General features: G+C 43.3%; 1 protein-coding gene across 1 annotated transcript; it reads left to right on the forward strand.

Moving 5' to 3' along the window:
- Positions 1-2,294: 2,294 nt before the first annotated feature.
- LOC131259922 (serine/threonine-protein kinase PAK 5) lies at positions 2,295-7,421 on the forward strand. The gene is made up of 6 exons (XM_058261536.1): positions 2,295-2,626; positions 2,669-3,977; positions 4,707-4,880; positions 5,005-5,185; positions 5,503-6,211; positions 7,229-7,421. Exons 1-6 carry the CDS (start codon positions 2,295-2,297, stop codon positions 7,419-7,421), a joined length of 2,898 nt encoding a protein of 965 aa, XP_058117519.1.
- The last annotated feature ends 13,077 nt before the right edge of the window (positions 7,422-20,498 follow it).

Genomic DNA, 20,498 nt, shown 5'->3' on the forward strand with positions numbered 1-20,498 from the left:
AAAAATGCTGATTGACCTGGAAATTTGCAGCCCACCAGTGTTGGCCAGGTCGGCCACCGTGGCTTTGATTGATGGGCAATCGATCGGGGCGTGTTGAGGAGGTCGTCGATAGGCTCGGGTGGTGATGAAAATGCAGTAGATGGGTTTTTCCTCGCCACTCGCCGCGAACCCCGACTCTTTGGTAGAAGGGCCTTATGGCGTGACCATTTATAGCTGGGATGTTGGCCTTTTTTGTGTCCGCCCCACATACAATGGCAACCCACATTGTAGACCTTTTATCCCCCCTGGGGGAATGTTGCGATTGCAAAGGTCAATGGTGAGGGTTAATCCTTTTTGTGTAACTTTTTTTTGCACCATTTTTTCTCGAGTGTCCTCCACGGACGGGACACAATTATTGGAAAGCTATTGTGTTAAAATGTTAAAAATAAATGTACCAAGGGTTTTTTTTCCTGTAGAAACTGAATCTAAAAAGCACAGGTCTTATTTTCTAGTGGATTGAATATCGAGCCACCCCATTGCACGATGTACTTTTATCCCCGAAGTTAGCGATCAGGTAAAATAGGGGAAAAGCTCAGGAAATTTCCACTCCTTCGTGCAAGGTGTAATCCCATAGCACGTCCAGCATCGCGAAACGATGAACGAAACGAACCCAGCACATGCCATAAACACATCGCAAGATTCCATCATCGATAGAGAGGCGCTTCCCTTTGAACATCGGACGTTGGTTGCGCCGGTACGTAGTTCAAACGCTTTCACGCTTCCCTACGGGTGGCGATGGCGGTGGCGGGGCAAACACATGAAACCTTTACAAAACACCCCCAACATATCAGTTCTGGCAGCCCCGAAGCGGGTCGGAAGCAGAAACTTTGTCAGGTGCACGAAGGGACGTTGAGCGAAGGCTTTGATCCTTGGAAGATCTTTCGTCGCCGGCAGACGATACTCGAATTTGCTGCACGATGTATGCTAGCTCGAAGGGTGGAACCGGTGCTGTTTATTCCGATGCGCTCTATTCGCCACGAGCAAAAATTAGTCGACTTCCTCTTCTCTTCCGGATATTATTTTCATAGAGAAAAAAAAACACGTTGTTTGCGTTCAGTAAACGCTTATATTCACATACTGGTCTGAAGGATTGGAACGGGGGCGAAGAGTGCCCCATGGTGGGAGGCAGCAATAGATCCAATAATCGCCATTTGTGCCATTTCGCGATATCATTCGAAGAACTTCCCTGAACTTGAAGAAAGTTCACACCTTCAAACATAATTCGCTTCTCGCTGCGTGCGACATTTGTTACAGTGCAACACTTTGATCATGATGAGATTAAACAGAAAATTTAATTTAATATGAGTAGGTTCATCTTTTTTTATTACTAATAAAAGCTTTTTATCAGAGAAAATTGGGTAATTTGATTTTTTAACACAAATTTAATTAATACAAATACCAATCCCACACGGATTCTCGTAGCTAGCAATCGTCATCTTTCCACTTATCCCTGAGTGATGGCGTCCCAACGTTTGTAGCGCCGAACGATGCCGATTTACGTCGAGGCGTATATATTTAAGTATGATCCTAACACAACGATGGTATAAAGCATTTCAAGAGCGTAGCAGTCCCGACCAAAGGGCGTGTGATTGCTACGATTTCGTCGAATAACCGATGCTGTTTGATGTAGGTGCGTTTCGCAAGCATAGGTAACTCACTGCTTGAGGCATGAATTAGCACACATCAAAGAGCTAACACAGCGTACCTCCAGAAGACTGGGAACGTCTTTTATATTGTTTTGGATGCACTGCCATCACAGTTTTATTGAGCGAACGGTTGTGGGATTAATTGACTCACGGTAACGAAGCTTCCCTACGAAAAGGGAAAAGGACTATAAGCAAATTTGATTTTGTTGATCTCATTAGGATGAGACATACTAGAGCTTTACCATGAACTGTTCTCGGGCCTTTATTCCAGGATTTGGATTAGATGAAATAGAATTCTTCTACGAATAACTCGTTTTACATAGAGTGTTAAAGATATGGAAACGAAAAATTAGAACGAGTGTTAAAGAGGAACGAGTGTTAAAGATATGGGAATTAAATGGATATCCTTTTTTCCTTTTCACAGATTCTATAATATCGTGCCATTGGAATGATCAACCGATTAGCTGCAGTCAATGTACTCCGCGAATTCCAAACCTATCCAAGTTTGGGTGAGTACAACCAAGTTGTGCGGTTATTGGACGAATATTAATTGTGTGCATGTTTTTGCGTCATTTGCTTCGTCATATGTGCAGGCACGAGCCAATTGCTATGGCCAGCAGGGTACCGCACCCGAACGAAATGTCTCCAACAGTACAGACGGAAGCGGACATCGATTGTGCAGTAGCCCCAGCGGCACCCCGTACACAGGTTGGAGGGGACGAAGTTGAAGATACAGACGGTTCTACTATACCAGAGCATAAAGATCACAAGTTCCTAGGGTCGGAAGACGCCGTGGCGATTGTCGTCACCGACGATGGGTGCACCAGTAGCAGCAATAACAATAGTGCTAGTATGAAATGCCTCAACTTCGTCACCTCATCCACGAGCCACGTTCATGCGGCGGTTCCCAAGGGTTGCATGCCGACGAATATTACGACGCCGTCTACAACGACGTCGACGACGACGACGACGACGATCTCGAGGACGGTGGACGATGAGCGACAACCGTCACCCCCATTAGCTAGTGCAACAAGTAACCAATTCGTGAATCATAGCTTTAGCTGCCGCGAGATGGGCACCAGTGGTTCCGTGGCGGCCAACGATGCTGATGCTGTCGGTAGGGATCTAGCCCAGGGTCTGGTGGACGTGGTGCGCGTGTCAACCAGTGTTCCACAGCCGGCATTCGCTCAGAGCGAGTTGGGCGCTGGCGGCAGAGGAGCTACAGGTACTAGTTTCCACTCCGCAACGGCCGCTGCCGTGGCGGCCGTGGCGATGACTGCGGCGGCGGCAGCGGCGGCGGCATCGGCTGCGGCGACTACGGCTGTTACCTTCAGCAGTAGAGCAAACTCCCCACGTCCCAACACCCCCGAAACGCTTGGTGTTGGTGAACCTCCGGTGCCCGCTACTCCTGGATCATCCTCACCATCGACTAACTCTGCTCACCCTGTGCATAACCATCCACTGATAACCATCAGCGACCCTAGCGACGCATGTACCACTACTTCTACTACTACTTCTACTACTAACCCTAACCGCGCCAGCCCAGACGAATGCTACGCCGGTGTCCAAACCTGTGATAGAAACCAACAACACCACCATCATCATCATCATCCAACCGTTGGTCTGCCTTCCGTGTCCATTGATGTGCCGCTCGGTGCCGATCAAGGCGACGACGCATCCGACGTCCCCGCATCCGCCAGCAACCCATACTATTCGATTGTACCCACCAACAACACCTGCCCCATGGCTACTAACACGGTGACGGGACGCTGTAGCAAACCGCCACTCCACAGCTACCAACAGCACTACCAAAGCTACCACCACCATCACGTGCTGGAGGGAGCACTCGTGGGGCGAACCCCGGTGGCCAGTGGTGGTAGTGCCGGTCCAGTGCCGATGGTGGCCGGAGGAGGAACTTACCACAGGCCGCACAGTGCACGCTTCATGTCGCAGCACATTAAAATACTTCCCAAAACTCAATCCCTCGATTTGGCAGATAACGACGACATCCTGGAGGCTTCCAATCGCTCCGAGTCGCAGCTGGAGATAAGTGCGGCCGGCATCGTGCCACAAGCGCTGAAGGGGCGCGTCCTGCCGAAGCTGCAAACGCTCGATCAGACGACGCGTCCGATCTACCCGAACGTGCCGTACAGTCCGTACAACAGTCCGTACGGAAGTCCGCGCAGTGGTCGCCGGAGGACGCCTCTGCGCGAGTCACGGCGCGTCTCGATCGAGCAGTCCGGTAGCTTCCTGCAACTGAACCAGTACAAACTGCTTGATCAAATTGGCCAGGTAGGTTAAAGTAGCCGACACAGTAATGAACGCACAAAAACAATACGTGGCATAAACCGCTAAAACCATGAAGATCCAATAGACAAATGTTTCAAGAAGAATATTTTAAACAGTTATCGAAATGATCCGTGAAAAGTGAAGTAACTTTAAAGTAAAATGTGATGAATGTCCTCATTCGTTTCCTCATGTCGTTGATCTGCATTTTAATCGAATCGTTCGGTGCCAACGGACCAACACCGATGAATTATGCGTAAGGATTAACTCTTTAACTCACGGGAAGATAAATACCAGTTAGGGATCCAAAACTTTTTGCTTATAATCAAACTATTTTTTTTTTCAAATTTCTCAAAATATTCTTTAAAAAGTATTATATTTGATAATTTTTCGATTTCAAATGTATGGAATCGTATTCAATGGTGGCCCAAGCCAAATTAGTGATTCAAAGGTATTTTTTTATTGAATTTTCGTTATTAAATAGCAAGTGGTTTCAAACATGGTTGCATTGACTAACCAAATGAAGTTCATTGAAAAATCTCACACAAAACTATCACTGACGTTGATGGGCTTAAGTAAATTACTGGACCAAGTCGCTTTATGGCAAAGAACCCTATTCGCCTCACTTAGAACCGATTATGTTCGATATCGCTGCGTCGGGTCAGATTGGAGCCTTGATGCAATAAAGTCGAAAGATTTACACAACTCGATTATCGCTCAACTCTACTCCTTCAGGGCTCGTACGGGCTGGTGAAGCTGGCATACTCGGAGGAAGACTCCACGCACTACGCGATGAAAATCCTATCCAAACGGAAGCTACTTCGAAAGGCGGGGCTGATGCGACGGGGTCCGAAGCGGGGCACTTCCCCGCTTGACCGGGTCTATCGGGAGATTGCCGTGCTGAAAAAGGTAGGAAGGTCGCTCTCGGGAGAGTGACAGTCGAGCCGCGTATCCGTACCCCAGAGGCTCGGATCATGTTTTCGCATGTTTGATGTCGAACCGTCCCTAACTTTCGTCCACGTTTCGCTTGCAGCTGGATCACCCGAACGTGGTGAAGCTGGTCGAGGTCCTGGACGATCCACTGGAGGATTCGCTCTATCTAGTCTTCGAGTTGGTGCAGCAGGGCGAAGTGCTCAGCATCCCGACCGACACTCCACTGAGCGAGGAACGTGCCTGGAATGTGTTTCGGGACGTGCTGCTGGGCGTCGAATATCGTAAGTAATGTGTATTTCCGGTGCAAAGCGTCGGACCGTGAACGATAAAACAGGCGAAAAATAAAATCGCAAAACCCACGGCCGGACTTAACTGGCGTTGCCAGCAGGCGGTGTGATTGATTTCCGACCGACGCGTCAAGGATTTGGATTTTGTTTTGCCCGGACTCCAAATCACGCTCGGAAAACAATCGACACAGACAGACAGCGATCCGATTATCCCTCTTAATTGAAACACCCTCGACCAGGAGGCGGGCCCTGGCTTAGTTGTACTGAATGTTTAACATGTTTTCACCCTTCGTCCATGTCCTTTGGCCCAGTGCACTACCAGCGTATCATCCATGGGGACCTGAAGCCGGCCAACTTGCTGCTATCCGACGCGGGCAGCGTCAAGGTGGCCGATCTGGGCGTGTGCAACGAGTTTCTCGGTGAGGATGCCGCCATGAACAACGGCTCGACAGCGGGCACTCCAGCGTTTCGGGCGCCGGAAACGCTTCTGCCCGGGCAGCACTTCTACAATGGTAAGGCTGCCGACATTTGGGCCCTGGGAGCGACCCTCTACTCGTTGGTGCACGGAAACGTGCCATTCATCGCCACCTCGGTGCCGGGCGTGTACGAGAAGATAAAGAACGACCCATTGGAGTATCCTGCCACGAGCACCATTAGCGAGGAGCTGCGGGATCTCATCGGTCGGATGCTGGATAAGGACCCGCAGCAGAGGATTACGCTGCCACAGATCAAGGAGCATCCGTGGCTCACAAAGCTAGGCACGATCCAGCTGCCCACGGAGGAGGAAAACTGTCGGCTGGTGCAAATCAACGATGAGGATATGAACAGCGTCGTCAAGAGCATACCGAAACTGGACACGCTCATTCTGATCAAAACGATGTTGAAAAAGCATTCCTTCCAGAACCCGTTCACCAAGGGCATCTCCGGGCGGGCTCCGCAAGCGGGTGGATCGCGATTGGAACGCTTCTGTCGGTCGGGCCGTTCCAACTCTGCTCCAGGAGACTACCACACATCGGAGCGGTAAGTGTTTCGTACGAATTATTGCGACATCGTTCGGTGTTGAATTGATAGACATTTGATTAATAAATTCTTAAAATACTAGTACGGACGTTTGCATCCGTTTAGTGCGTAGTTAGTTGTTGTTCTTCAGCATTGCTTAGTCACGAAAGGCACTTCTACTTCCGCACAAATAAAGTTTGTTTTAACTACCCACTTTACCAATCTAAAGTAGGTGCACTTTTGAGGATATGATTCTTTTTTCAAAGTAAGATAGGCTTTTTTACTAGGACAAGAGAAAACATGACAATGATAAATGTACTTTAAAAGCTCTTTCTTGTCTCCAGTTGAATATTTCAAATTCAATACGCAAAGTGACCAAGTTCATTTCATTTTAAATTACAGCTTGGTGAATTTCTAGTGGTTTTTAATCGAGAAATTATACTATTTTACGGTATACAGCTCTTCATAAATCGTTTTTTTTGGTTTTTGGTTAAAAACATTAGCTCGAAATTGAGCTTATGATTTTGAACTTTTTAAAGTGGTTCAGTAGAAAAATACATTAAGTAAACATTTTGATACGTTTTATAAAGAGTGGCTTAGTAAATCATCCTTTCGATGTAAACAACAATGAATACGAATGCTTCTTTCATTAGCGTTCAGAATTGCACTACGATCTCTTTTATGTGCACATTACTTTTAGGAAAATTAGAAGAAAATTAGGTTCTCCCGTATTTAAAAAAAAAATATACATCTAAAACAATTTTGTGTATCTATTATTTCAGTCTACAAAAACAGAATGAAAGGAAAAAGTCGATGCTTTTCACAAATTAAGGTAGCCATTACATAACATAGGCAATCAACCAAAAAAAATGGTTTTCAAAACATTTTTTTGCTTCGTTGCTTGAATACAAAGTCATGAGATATTTGTACGACATTGTAACAACAACCTTACGATATTGCGTATTGCGTTTTGTTTTTCGTTTTGTTCCTCACTGGCTTACTGGAAAGTAATACGCCCCGCTACCAATCTCCTTCCAGCCAACCTTCCAACGAATCGCTGCTTCCATCTGTTACCGAGGGCGTCACGAGTCCGCTTGGCAGCCCCGAGCCAACCGGCAGCATAATCTCCGAGATGGATAGCCTCACGCTTCGGTCCGACCTGTCCAATCCATCCTCCAGCACCGACACCGACACGACCACGGTAAAAATAGTCACCACTCCGCCAGAGTAGCCCGCTTGCCGTAGCAACTGTACAGGGTAGTGGCTGCGCTGCTTGGTAGAAACTTGCCGTTTCGGCATAACACGAACTGCCTGCTTCCGATTTGCGTAGTGGTAGAAGAAAGTTTTCCGAAATGTTTACCCTGTTTCAAACTAATCGCAAACATCTCTCCTACTGTTTCTCTTTTTCCTTTTCTATCTCTTTTTCCTATTCTCTCTTTCTCTCTCGTTGTATCGTATTTGCTTTTTTTCTGTTCAACTTACCTTACCCTTGGTACACCATGCATCCTTGTGTAACGTTTGATTTTATTCTCCTCTCTCTAAACGGTCAATTTTCTTTTCCCTCAACCCTTAGTCGCTACTTAGCACACCCTACTATGAAGTACTGCTTTAGCTCGATTTGCCCTCTTCCAGTTACGCCAACAGCAGCAGCAGCACCACACGGAAACCACTTCAACCGTCAAACGGATGAAAGGCAAGCGTTGCGTACCCTAAACCACGTCCGGGGTAATTATCAAAACAAATAACGCCAGCACAAAGCCCACGCACCACCAGCACCGCCAAGGTCCGGTCCGATCCCGCGAGACGTCCTACGGACCCGTAGGGAAACAAGGACCCTGGGTCGGTTGGTGGATGTGCATTTGTTGAGACGTTGTGCAATAATAGATCTGACCCCCCAACGAGGAACCCCATCCGGACGCCCGTTGGATCGGTTGAAGCTCGCGAGGGACGTTACTTGTTGATAAGACTTAATTACGATAAAACTAGCATGCTTGTACACGCTGTACAAAGGCATCAGTCATCAAAGTTACTATCCCCTCGAAGCTCTCGCACACAGGATATCCGCTTTCTGAAGAGGGTTCGTTTATTCGTGGTAATGTTTTTTGCAATATATACATATATTTACCTTTGTCTTCGACTCCACAGAGTTGTCGGAGTTATAAAACCCCATTGGGGTAAGTTTTAAGACATTGTGCTGCAGCCAAAATGCGAAATTGACCAAGTTTAACAGTAATAGTTTTGAATCCCCGTTGGCAACCAGACAGGAAGAAGTTTAGAAAGTTATTTTTATACAACGGTAAAGGAAACATTTTTCATTCAAGATTCTAAATCGAGTTGTTAGAGTGTTAATGTAGATCGGGCACAGACTTATTGATGGCGATTTTTGGCATTGAAATAATCACTAGTAAAATGTGCTGTAAAACGGCACAGCAGGCATTCCACGACAGGCGAGTAGGCAGTATCGTTGGGAAATTCAGAATAGAATACGCTTTATAACGTCGAAGAAAAGCGACCGAGATCTGGGCGATCGTTGGGATCACCGGCATTTTAATCGCAGCATTTTACATTAGTACTCTAACAGTCTTTTATAAAACATTCATCTAAATGTCGGTACATGTAGCAACTAAACGGAATTGGAATGATTTAAAGGCGCACTAACGCTATACCAAAACGAGCGCACATTTTATGGATCCTCTTTCATTTTGAGTGTACATCGTCATGCACAACACGCTCATGCACAAATAAAAATATTACTTTTCAAAACTATAAACTATACTTAATGTATACAGCAATCATCCTCGGCTGTTGGAGAATTTGATAACAGCACTTCAATCCCAATGATAGATCTGAGCAAATGTCCCCTTGTATGTAAAATACTCTTAAACCATAGGCGATAAACTTTTAATTGATCATACGAGTTTCCTCCAAAGAAACGGGTTTTAGTGTTTAGGATTTTATATTGTTTTCATGTTAGATGCTGTTTTGGGGGCTGCATTGGAAATGGCCCTTTTACCTAGTAATAGTTGAGGAGTAATGATTACTCATGTTATAAGAGAAGCGCAGACGTAACCGACGCCGTACGAAGCATGTCGAGAGCAATAGACTAAGACTTACAACTAGGCGCACCATACAAGTGACCAAGCGAATGTGCACCTTCTTCGCCCGGAGCAAGAGATGAGCCAGTCAATACTGGATTTTCTTCATTCAACACAGTTGTTTTATTTTAACTTCAATCAGTTTTACAGCTATTATTCCAAGTAGTCCTGAAGCCTATTTAAAGTTCCATCCACTACAATCAAGTGTCACCTTTGTCTAAATAATAATATTCAATTAAAGTTCTTCAATTACTTACAATAAAACATAAACACATCCTGATGTTTTCCAGAATTTTCATATTTCTATTAATCAGCGCTTGTGAAAAGGAAAAACCCAACCGTGATCGAAAAACAACGAGAAAAATTTTGTTTAAAAAAAGCGTTGCAAACCTGTAAGCAAAAAATGAGAAACAAACATATACATCATAACCAACCCGTTTGCAATTTATACAACAGCACATACACAAGCGTTACAATGGCAAGCACTCGAACCAATTCCAATGCTTTAAATAGTTATTACATGCATTGTAAACTAGAGTCAGTGTACCTTTCGCAAAGGAGGGTGTAGCAAGAAATAAAATAAGCTGAGACGGCACAACGAGTCGGCTTCATCAAGGTACATGCATTTGCATAGCATTTGAAACTGCTGTCGATCAGAGAGATATTTTGTAGATTAAAAGGTTCCGCTCCTAGTCGAATAAAGAAGATATCCTCTCGGTCAAACACTACACGAGAAAAGATACAATAGGCGAAGAAGGCATTAATCGAAGAGATAGTTGAACATGTTGAAAACATAAGTAAACATCGTGAAATAGTAAATGCAAAGGAAGAAATAAAGTATATTTTAAAAACTGTATAAATTACAATTTTATATCACCCTTTCGGCATCTGATCTATTGAAGCATATCATTGAATGGACCTTGACATGATTTTAATGAAACACGGCAAATACGACGAGGAAAGAACAAAGTAAAGAAGAAAACAAAACGCATTAATACGAAAAGAATAACCTTGTGCTTTCGCACACTCCAAATGAATCTAAGCAAATCTTTGTAGTCAAATCTTTAAAAATTCATAAGTGATAAGAACAGAAATTAAAAAAAGAAGAAAAAACAAGCGAATGCTCGGCTACGAGGAAATAATTGGAATATATTGGCTTAATCTCCAACCAATGTTGCGATAAAATACTCTAAACTTTTTATAGTACGTATTACTCTTTTCATATTACAATTCTAACGTAAGGCAGAAAGGAAACATACTTTAATGCAACTATACGCATGCAAACGCAATCAACAGAAAACATGCCAAAACTAACCACAAAAAAAAAGAAAGAAAGAGCAAATGGAAAAAAGCTCCCTATAGAAAAATCCATCTCACACAGTCAGCAGTACTTTCAAATTCAAATTTCAAATCTTTTTAAATCGCTTTAACATGATTCAAATGCGATATTCTTATAACACAACTTTTCTAGTTGCACAATGTGTATTTCTTTTGCATAACGTGTTCGCACAAATTGAATCATATTTTCACTATCTACATTCCAATTTCTCTAGTATTTAATCTAAACATCTCAAATCGCCAGTGTTTAACTTACTCAAAATAGCAATAAACTCTCCACTGAGTGCTGTAACCATAATAATGAAACCAACTCCATTGAACGGTGGGTCGTTGAAAATAGACAAAGTTTATTCTTGTTGTTTTTCCAACAATTTTCCCGTCATACTGCAAGTCAAGCCACTTAAAAAAGCGATTCTCTATTTTTTAACAGACAATCTTCTTTGTTCAATTAATGGTTCACAAATTGTCTTTTTATTGAGAAGAAATCATTAGAGAATATAGTGTCTATAGACATGAATTAAACAGGCATGTAATATAATTTAGCCAATACTGTGTGCGATTGCACATGTAAACTCTACACACAGTCATGTAAATGCCAAATTTGTGATTAAATGGAATTGGTAACTTTTACTGAATTTGTGATTTGGTATGAAAGCGGAACGAAATAAGTAGCTTGAAAATCCCTACATTCTTGGACCATCTTTGTGCATGTAATATATTTACATTCCTCAAAATTGTGTCCCTTCTCCCTAAACTAAAAAAAAGGAATCATTATGAAAGTCAGTTGGCAAGCACATTCACAGACAGGAAATACCGTCTAGCGAATCAATATTTACGAATAAAAGTGCAGCACCCACTTCCCTTCCTATGTAAGTACTAAAGATATACAATCGATAATGCTAGAAAGGGTATTTATTAGATTCTACAAAAGCTAACAGCAATTAAGATTGATCCAAATAAAACAATTAATTTTTTCTATTTTGACCAAGTAGTGTGTTGTCTTCCTTTCTAAAAAAAAACTCGTCGCTATGGTGAGAAACAAGTTTGATGAAAGAAATTGTTGAAATACATACCTACTTCCATGGACTACTAACATACTAGGGATTTCCAAGGGATTTGGCCTACAATGTCCTAATTATGAATTAGAAAATTTCTGCTACTTTGATTACACTGCGTAATAATCTAATTATTGAGTGGTAAAAATCCAAATGAAGCTCTCCCAGCCGAAATCATTGTCGTGGCTGCACCATTTGTGAGCGGATGAATGTCTCGTTAAATTGAAGATTATGGTTGTACTAGACAGGATGTACGACATGAATTCCCTCATGCATTACTTGCATGAGTTTATGAAAATTCGACTACGCCATCAACCAAGGGGTGCGGTATGAGGTGCCCTTATTTCACAAATTTATAACAAACTCCCTTTTTCGGTAGACTTAGCGCAGTCCGCTCGCTGCGCTCGCTGCGGGCGCGCCGCCGTTTCAAACTCATTTCTTCAGTCCAACTCATTGGTTTGGCCCTCATACCGCACCCCTAGGTTGATGGCGTAGCCGAATTTTGATACACTCATGTAAGTAATGCATGAGGGAGTTTATGTTGTACATCCTTTCCAGTATAATCCTCATCTTTAATTTAACGAGAATTCAATTCAAACGGTTCACACAACGACATTTGTTTCACCAATTGCATACCTTTAAGGTGCACCCGCTCACAAATGGTGTAGCCACAACAGCGATTTCGACTGGGGGGGCTTCATTTGGGATTTTACCCTCCATATAAAAAAAACCTTGCGTGATGTCGCGCGAATCGCGCTAGGTTTTTTTTGCATGGAGTTCAGCGCCTGTCAGGCGACGTCGCGTTACGCGACAGTGCAGTCTGGAAAGCGTGTAAGGGAGCTCAAACACCTATTCGTCGTATACGTGAAGCGGGTTGTCTGACGCTGTGCTTGTAATGTACAGTTGATATCCAACATACACGGTACTCGACATACGCAGATTCGGAGATACGCGGTTTTCAAAATTTGACAAATGTTTTTCAGGTGTAAAAGTATTCTCCTCGGAATTGCCCGGTTTTCTTTTCAGAATTCTTTCTACACTTGTTTTGCAGCAGATTTCCCATAGGTGTACACCTAGGTGTAAACCGACTTCTGAAAAGAAGTGTAAAACAATTCTATTTACAATTGTGGTACACCTCAAAAAAGAAAGATAAAAAAGACAACGTGACTGTGCTTTTATAATACCTATTTCTGACTATACGTTGCAAAAAACGTATACCCATTCGCAGTAGTTTGTTTGAGCTGGGTTCAGGATATCTTTTCTTTCCAAAATAATTATTTTCATGCAGGAAAAATTTTTTGTTTGTTTTATTGTTTTGATTTATTTATAATAATAATATATACATATCGTTCGGTCCGGTTGGTACTTCCTCTGGAGGCGTTTCCATACATTGATCTAGGAATGCTTTTATTAAATCGTCCTCCTCGTTTTTTTCAAAATTGTGAAATGAGCAAAATTTCAAACATAATTCCCCAAATCCGATACAACGCGCTGGTTCCGTTTCTGAAAAGAGAGAAATCGTTTTTTTTTCTTTTTTGTTATTTTACCAGGAGAAAGATCTTCTGGTTCGGGAGGGCAAGTGTTATCCCCGATCAAGACACCCATTCTCCTAAGAGAATGGGTAGTGTGGGATTCCTACCCACTAAGAAAACTCCTGGGACATTAATAATTTTTTTTATCTTTTTTTTAGTTTGGAATACTCAAATGTAATCGGTTAAAGGGTTAATGAAGCTTCGGGCGTCGTGTTTCTTGGTTTTGCTACATAGTAGCAAGATCATCCATTGCCTCGGCATACGGGAAGATGTTCATTGATTATGGGAATCTTCGCCGTTGAAGCCGTAACTGCCGCCCGTAATTCGGTAATAGCTGCCTCTTTTCACCAAATGTAGCTTTAGAAATGCATTGCAATGCACTCTTTCTAGCACACCTTTTTCTCAGACATTTGGAAGGCATATCGGAACACCCCCAAAGATATGCAATTGATGGACCACTGAATAATTTTGCAGTTTTTTTTTTTATTTTACAGACTGGTCTTCTTTGGGAATATTCTGATTGGAACATCCCCAAAGGACCACTCTATATTTTATATAAAAAAAATGTTTTTTTTTAGTTTTAAAGATTGATCTTCTTTTGGAATATTCTGATCAGAAAATCCACGAAGGACCACTCAATATTTTTTTAAAATTTTTTTTTTTTGATTTTAGAGACTGATCTTCTTTGGGAATATTCGGATTGGAACATCCCCAAAGGACCGCTCAATAATTTTTTTATAAAAAATATTTTTTTTTTGAGTTTTAGAGACTGATCTTCTTTGGGAATATTCTGATCGGAACATCCCAAAAGGACCAATCAATAATTTTTTTATAAATTTTTTTTTGTGTTTTTTATAGACTGATACTTCTTTGGGAATATTTTGATCGGAACATCCCCAAAGGACCAATCAATAATTTTTTTTATAAAAAATAATTTTTGTTTTTTTAATTTTAGAGACTGATCTTCTTTGAGAGTATTCTAATATGCTTGCAAATGCTTGAAGATATGCAGTGTTAGAAAGAGTGCATCGAATCGGATTTGTAAAGCCACGTTTTCGGAAAAGAGGCTGCTATTACCGCATTACCCGCCGCAGTTAGGGCTTCAACGGCGAAGGTTGCCATAATCAAGGCACATCTTTCCGTGTGCCGAGGCAAAGGCTGTATGCATACAGCAAAACCAGTAGACACGGCACACGAGGCTTCATTTTGCCTTTACCCGATTATTATTAAATTACATTTTTAAAAAAAGAAGGAAAGAAAAGAAAGAGAGAAAACTAAATACATAATTAATCGATTACTGAAAAACTATTAAACATCAGAAGAAAATTTCCTCATTTTCATCAATATCCGAGAGTCTCGGTTTCTTCGTGATCTGAAAATAAATAAAACGAAAGTTGCTTAAATACCATTCTTCAATCTAAAAACACCTTATTATACGAAAAAGTTGTTTATATCTACTTACAGGCCTATAATTTCTATCTCTATACCTATATTTGTAATATATTGGAATCTGGGTGTTCCTCCTGCGTTCTTTTTCTTCCGCTGTATAGCCATATTTCTCGTTGTCTAAGATGGTGAACAATGTTTTAAATCCTTCGCGTCTATTTGTTGATTTTCGTTGGCAATCTACACATTTCCCCACCACATTTCCCATTGTCGGTGACGACCTTTTCTTTCTGCAAAATATAAAGTTCAGAAAGGCGCTAAGTATAGTTGTTGTTTGGGTTGAGCGCCTTTTTGAGCGGGAGCGAATAATATCACATCTGCAAGCCATCTCGTCTCATAAACAATTGATCCTATATGGGTGCTGCGTTTGATTTATAAACATTTTTGTTACATTTTCCACAATCAGACTACTTGATGCGAAGTTTGGTTGACTAATTTCCCATTTTTTTAATTTCTCAACAACCACGGTAGGCTGTGCGTTTATATAGTTTTGTTTCAGTGCGTGCGGATTCGTAGCTCAAAACGTTTAGTATATATGAAAATAAATTAATCAAATTCAACCACTAGAAGAGAGGATGGCAACATTCGAACCAATTTAATCCACTGAAATCCACCAAAAGCTCGTATCGCGAATTGACTAGTGTTGCATCTTATACACATATAGAAAGTGAATCGAACTAAACATGTCGAGGAAAAGTTTGTTTGGCTAAACCTCAAACGGTGGTCGCAGTGGTGAGCGTGAGCCAGCGCCGGGCAGCTGTGAGAGAGCCCGGGTCGTCTCGCTCATGCTCATTTCTCACTCATCCAACGTTCTGCTCGACTGGTTTGAACTGCATGACTATTTAAACTCCCACTGTGGAGCTTTCTCCCGTCCACTCGTCTTACCTTCTCTCTCCCTTCCTTCGCGCCCCTCTGGCCCATATACACACCAGCCAAACCGACTCTGACAGCCGCGTGCGCAGCGTTCTCGTGCATGTTACTATTTCAATTTTTATTGAAAAGTCTGCGCAGTATGTTTCTGTGTTTTGCTATCGATTAAGCTATCCAAATTATTGCAGATATATTGTATCGTAGTGGCGGAATACGTTTTATTGCTTACCTATTTTTCAGCACAGCAACTCAACATTTACAGCTACATATTGCCAATTTCATACTTCCCATGTAGGGTGCACTGCCGAACATAAATTAAGAAGGTAGGTGACTATTTGTTTGATTTGCCGCCGAAGATTTAATATTTCACATGCATTATATCCAATATTGGTGAAATATCCATATTTGTCTATATTGTCATAAAACATTGCTGTGTTTGCCGTGCTGTGAATGGAACTCTATGTCATGACGTATTTTTTAAAGAACGGTGTGAAATGTCTGTGTAATGCTCAAATACTATGTATTATCTTAAATTTCGTTAAATCGCAATTTTTGATTACGTAGCAAATGTTTACGAAAGCCCCTGAGATCTCCACCGAAGAAAAAGGAGAAGATCAGCCTTGTGGTCTGTGAAATTTAAAAACAACTTGCACGAAGCTGCGGAGCGAACTACCGCTTGCTACACATTAAAAGCCAAGCCTTTCGTAAGCTGCGTTCGCTGTTTACGGTGATTACCCGATCCCACAGGGTTTAAAGTTCGATCTCTAACCGGAATACGGACAAAACCTTGAAGTGCACTCAACAACTGGCTTAAGCGACCGTGTCAGCTGAGTAGGATTGCCGTATTCCTGGTCCCCGTAGTTGAAACTTGATTCCCCGCTCCATTTGGCCAAACTTTGAAACTCCTGGGCTCCCTTGATACCTTTCGTGGAAACGCCGCCCCAAGGTAGGGTGGGTAGTGGTGCTTCTTCTTTTTTGAAAGCACAAGGCTCGGCCTCGGCAATTTGCAGATTACCTCACTGTTCGATGGGGGTGCTAGGTGGTTGTCTGGGGATCTCAACCCCTCCCTCCCATCCCCCCTTTTCACCTTTTCCTGCTCGTCCTGTATCCCTATCTGTGGCCGCAACGATACCAGACGGTATTGGACGGTGTTGATACCTTCGTTCGATCCGTCGTCGGCTTCGTGGTGGTTGTGGCCGCTCTTCATTTCATGATGCTTCGAACAGGAAGGCAAACGACCTCCCCGGGCTTTCGACTGGTGCAAATCTGCTGGATGAGACTTTCTGCGCAGCCAGGGTTTCTTCGGGAGCGCTAGATCACATGACAGGTGTGGTAAAAACGAGGGCATGTGAAGAGGATGTGTAGGGCCTATTCGTCTTTGTCCAAGCAAACGGAACAGTTTGCTGTACCCTCGAGGGGTTCTCTGTCGACACACTAGGTCAACAGAAATCCGTGCCCGGAAAGAAGCTGAGCAATGAAGACGTCCGTTTCCTCATGCTAAAATGAGGAAAGGTCAGGACTTCAAATAAAATGATCACCGTCACAAAAAAAACCAACCGTACTCGTCTTTAAAATTATGGAACATGAATTCGTCTTTGCGCAATTTGGTCGTGTGATTGAATGGTACCGTAAATGGAGGTGATACCTCTCGTAAATTCTAAGCGTAAAACTAATTTTACGAAAATGATTAACGGTGGATCGCGAACGGTGATAACGGTTTATGCGTTTGAAACGGACGATCGTTTTCGAGCTGTTAGCTCCCGAGCGCCATCTACAAAAAAAAACAAAAAGCTCGTGTGATAAGCTTGCGAGTTGAATTTCAAAACAAAACGATTGCTTGATCGGTAGCCACATCTACATTGTCTGAATTTAGCCAAAACCAATAGTTGAATTTCTAACTTGATTGACACTGCTGTAACATGCATATAAAAGAATGGATGGATGGCTCCGAAAGTGGGCTGCCGAATTACATGAGTTTCTGCCGTATTTGTTGGCCCGACGGCCAGCTAATATGGATCAACGTTCCTATGGTCGCAAACCTCAAACGATGGTTTACGGTCGAGCTGAGAGAGAGTGTGCGCTGCTTGGAGCGTGCGTAAGTGAGAATGTGCCCCACAGCTTGAGCCGAGCTGGTATGATTGATGGTGGACCTCAAACGATGATTTCAGCGATCGGAAAGAACCTCTTGAGCCTCGGAAAAATCATCACCACGTATATTTGGAGTAATTATGAAGCACAGAAGGATGTAACCACCGTTTGAGGTTTGTGCAATATACACAAACCTCAAACGATGGTTGCAATAAGCGATCTATGGTTTAAGCCTAAAAGTATGCATCGATTTAAAGGGATATTTTTGGGCAGACGCCATGACCAACGCCTTGGATTTGGTCACAAACCTCAAACGATGGTTCATGGATGAGCCAGGAGGGTGTGAAAGAGACTCCTCGCTCAGTGAAGCGCGCGCGGCTTGAAGTGTGCGAGAGCGGGAGAGTGATCCACGGCTTGGGCTGGTAACATTGCTGGCGGACCTGAAACGCTGGTTTCACCTATGAAATGATGGTTTTCTCCTTGAAAGGATCTCTTGAGCTTCGGAAAAATCATCCCGAAGTATATTTGGGTCTATTTTGACAAATAAAAGCTTGAAACCACCGATTGAGGTTTGGATTTTGACAAACCTCAAACGCTGGTTTCACCCACCAAGCGATGGTTTTCCACATATTTAAGGGTATTTTGAGGTCTAGAATGATGTAAAATGTATAATGATCGATTTTCTGCGATTTTTTGAGCCCACGGCGTGGAAATTCGTGCGGCGCCTTGGTTTTCGGCACAAACCTCAAGCGATGGTTTACGGCTGAGCTGACGGAGTGAGCGAGAAGGGGAGTGTACTCGACGGCTGCGGTTTTACCTGTTGGCGGACCTGAAACGCTGGTTTCACCCATAAAATGATGATTTCCTCCATGAAAGGAGTTGCTGATCTTCGGAAAAATCATCCCGACGCATATTTGGGTCTATTTTGACACGTAGAAGCTTGAAACCACCGATTGAGGTTTGGGTATTGACAAACCTCAAACGATGGTTTCACCCACCTAGCGATTGTTTTCCACATATTTAACGATATTTTGAGGTCTGGTAGGATGTAAAGTGCATATTGATGGATTTTCCGCGATCCTTTGAGCCAACGACGGGAAAATTCGTGCGCCGTCTTAGCTTTGGTCACAAACCTCAAGCGGTGGTTTACGGGTGCCGTGAGAGTGTGCGTGAGCCGTACAGCGCTCCACGGCTTGAGCTGGTAACATTGTTGACGAACCTGAAACGCTGGTTTCATTCATGAAATTACGTTTTCCACCTTGGAAGGAGTTACTGATCTTCGGAAAAATCATCCCGACGTATATTTGGGTCTATTTTGACACGTAGAAGCTTGAAACCACCGATTGAGGTTTGGGTATTGACAAACCTCAAACGATGGTTTCACCCTCTTAGCGATGGTTTTCCGCATATTTAGGGATATGGTGAGGTCTAGAATGATTTAAAGAGCATATTGATCGATTTTCCGCGATCTTTTGAGCCAACGACGGGAAAATTCGTGCGCCGCCTTAGCTTTGGTCACAAACCTCAAGCGGTGGTTTACGGGTGCCGTGAGAGTGTGCGTGAGCCGTACAGCGCTCCACGGCCTGGGCTGGTAACATTGCTGGCGGACCTGAAACGCTGGTTTCATTCATTAAATTACGTTTTCCACCTTGGAAGGAGTTACTGATCTTCGGAAAAATCATCCCGACGTATATTTGGGTCTATTTTGACACGTAGAAGCTTGAAACCACCGATTGAGGTTTGGGTATTGACAAACCTCAAACGATGGTTTCACCCTCTTAGCGATGGTTTTCCGCATATTTAGGGATATGGTGAGGTCTAGAATGATTTAAAGAGCATATTGATCGATTTTCCGCGATCTTTTGAGCCAACGACGGGAAAATTCGTGCGCCGCCTTAGCTTTGGTCACAAACCTCAAGCGGTGGTTTACGGGTGCCGTGAGAGTGTGCGTGAGCCGTACAGCGCTCCACGGCCTGGGCTGGTAACATTGCTGGCGGACCTGAAACGCTGGTTTCATCCATGAAATTACGTTTTCCACCTTGGAAGGAGTTACTGATCTTCGGAAAAATCATCCCGACGTATATTTGGGTCTATTTTGACACGTAGAAGCTTTAAACCACCGATTGAGGTTTGGGTATTGACAAACCTCAAACGATGGTTTCACCCTCTTAGCGATGGTTTTCCGCATATTTAGGGATATGGTGAGGTCTAGAATGATTTAAAGAGCATATTGATCGATTTTCCGCGATCTTTTGAGCCAACGACGGGAAAATTCGTGCGCCGTCTTAGCTTTGGTCACAAACCTCAAGCGGTGGTTTACGGGTGCCGTGAGAGTGTGCGTGAGCCGTACGGTGCTCCACGGCCTGGGCTGGTAACATTGTTGACGAACCTGAAACGCTGGTTTCATCCATGAAATTACGTTTTCCACCTTGGAAGGAGTTGCTGATCTTCGGAAAAATCATCCCTAAGCATATTTGTGGCTATTTTGACACGTAGAAGCTTGAAACCACCGTTTGAGGTTTGGGCTTTGACACACCACAAACGATGGTTTCACCCACCTAGCGATGGTTTTCCACATATTTAACGGTATTTTGAGGTCTGGTAGGATGTAAAGTGCATAATTATCGATTTTCAGCGATCTTTTGAGCCAACGACGGGAAAATTCGTGCGCCGCCTTAGCTTTGGTCACAAACCTCAAGCGGTGGTTTACGGGTGCCGTGAGAGTGTGCGTGAGCCGTACGGTGCTCCACGGCCTGGGCTGATAACATTGCTGGCGGACCTGAAACGCTGGTTTCATCCATGAAATTACGTTTTCCACCTTGGAAGGAGTTGCTGATCTTCGGCAAAATCATCCCTAAGCATATTTGGGTCTATTTTGACACGT

Source organism: Anopheles coustani, chromosome 3 (assembly GCF_943734705.1).
Source record: "Anopheles coustani chromosome 3, idAnoCousDA_361_x.2, whole genome shotgun sequence".
In the NCBI taxonomy this organism is placed as follows: domain Eukaryota; kingdom Metazoa; phylum Arthropoda; class Insecta; order Diptera; family Culicidae; genus Anopheles; species Anopheles coustani.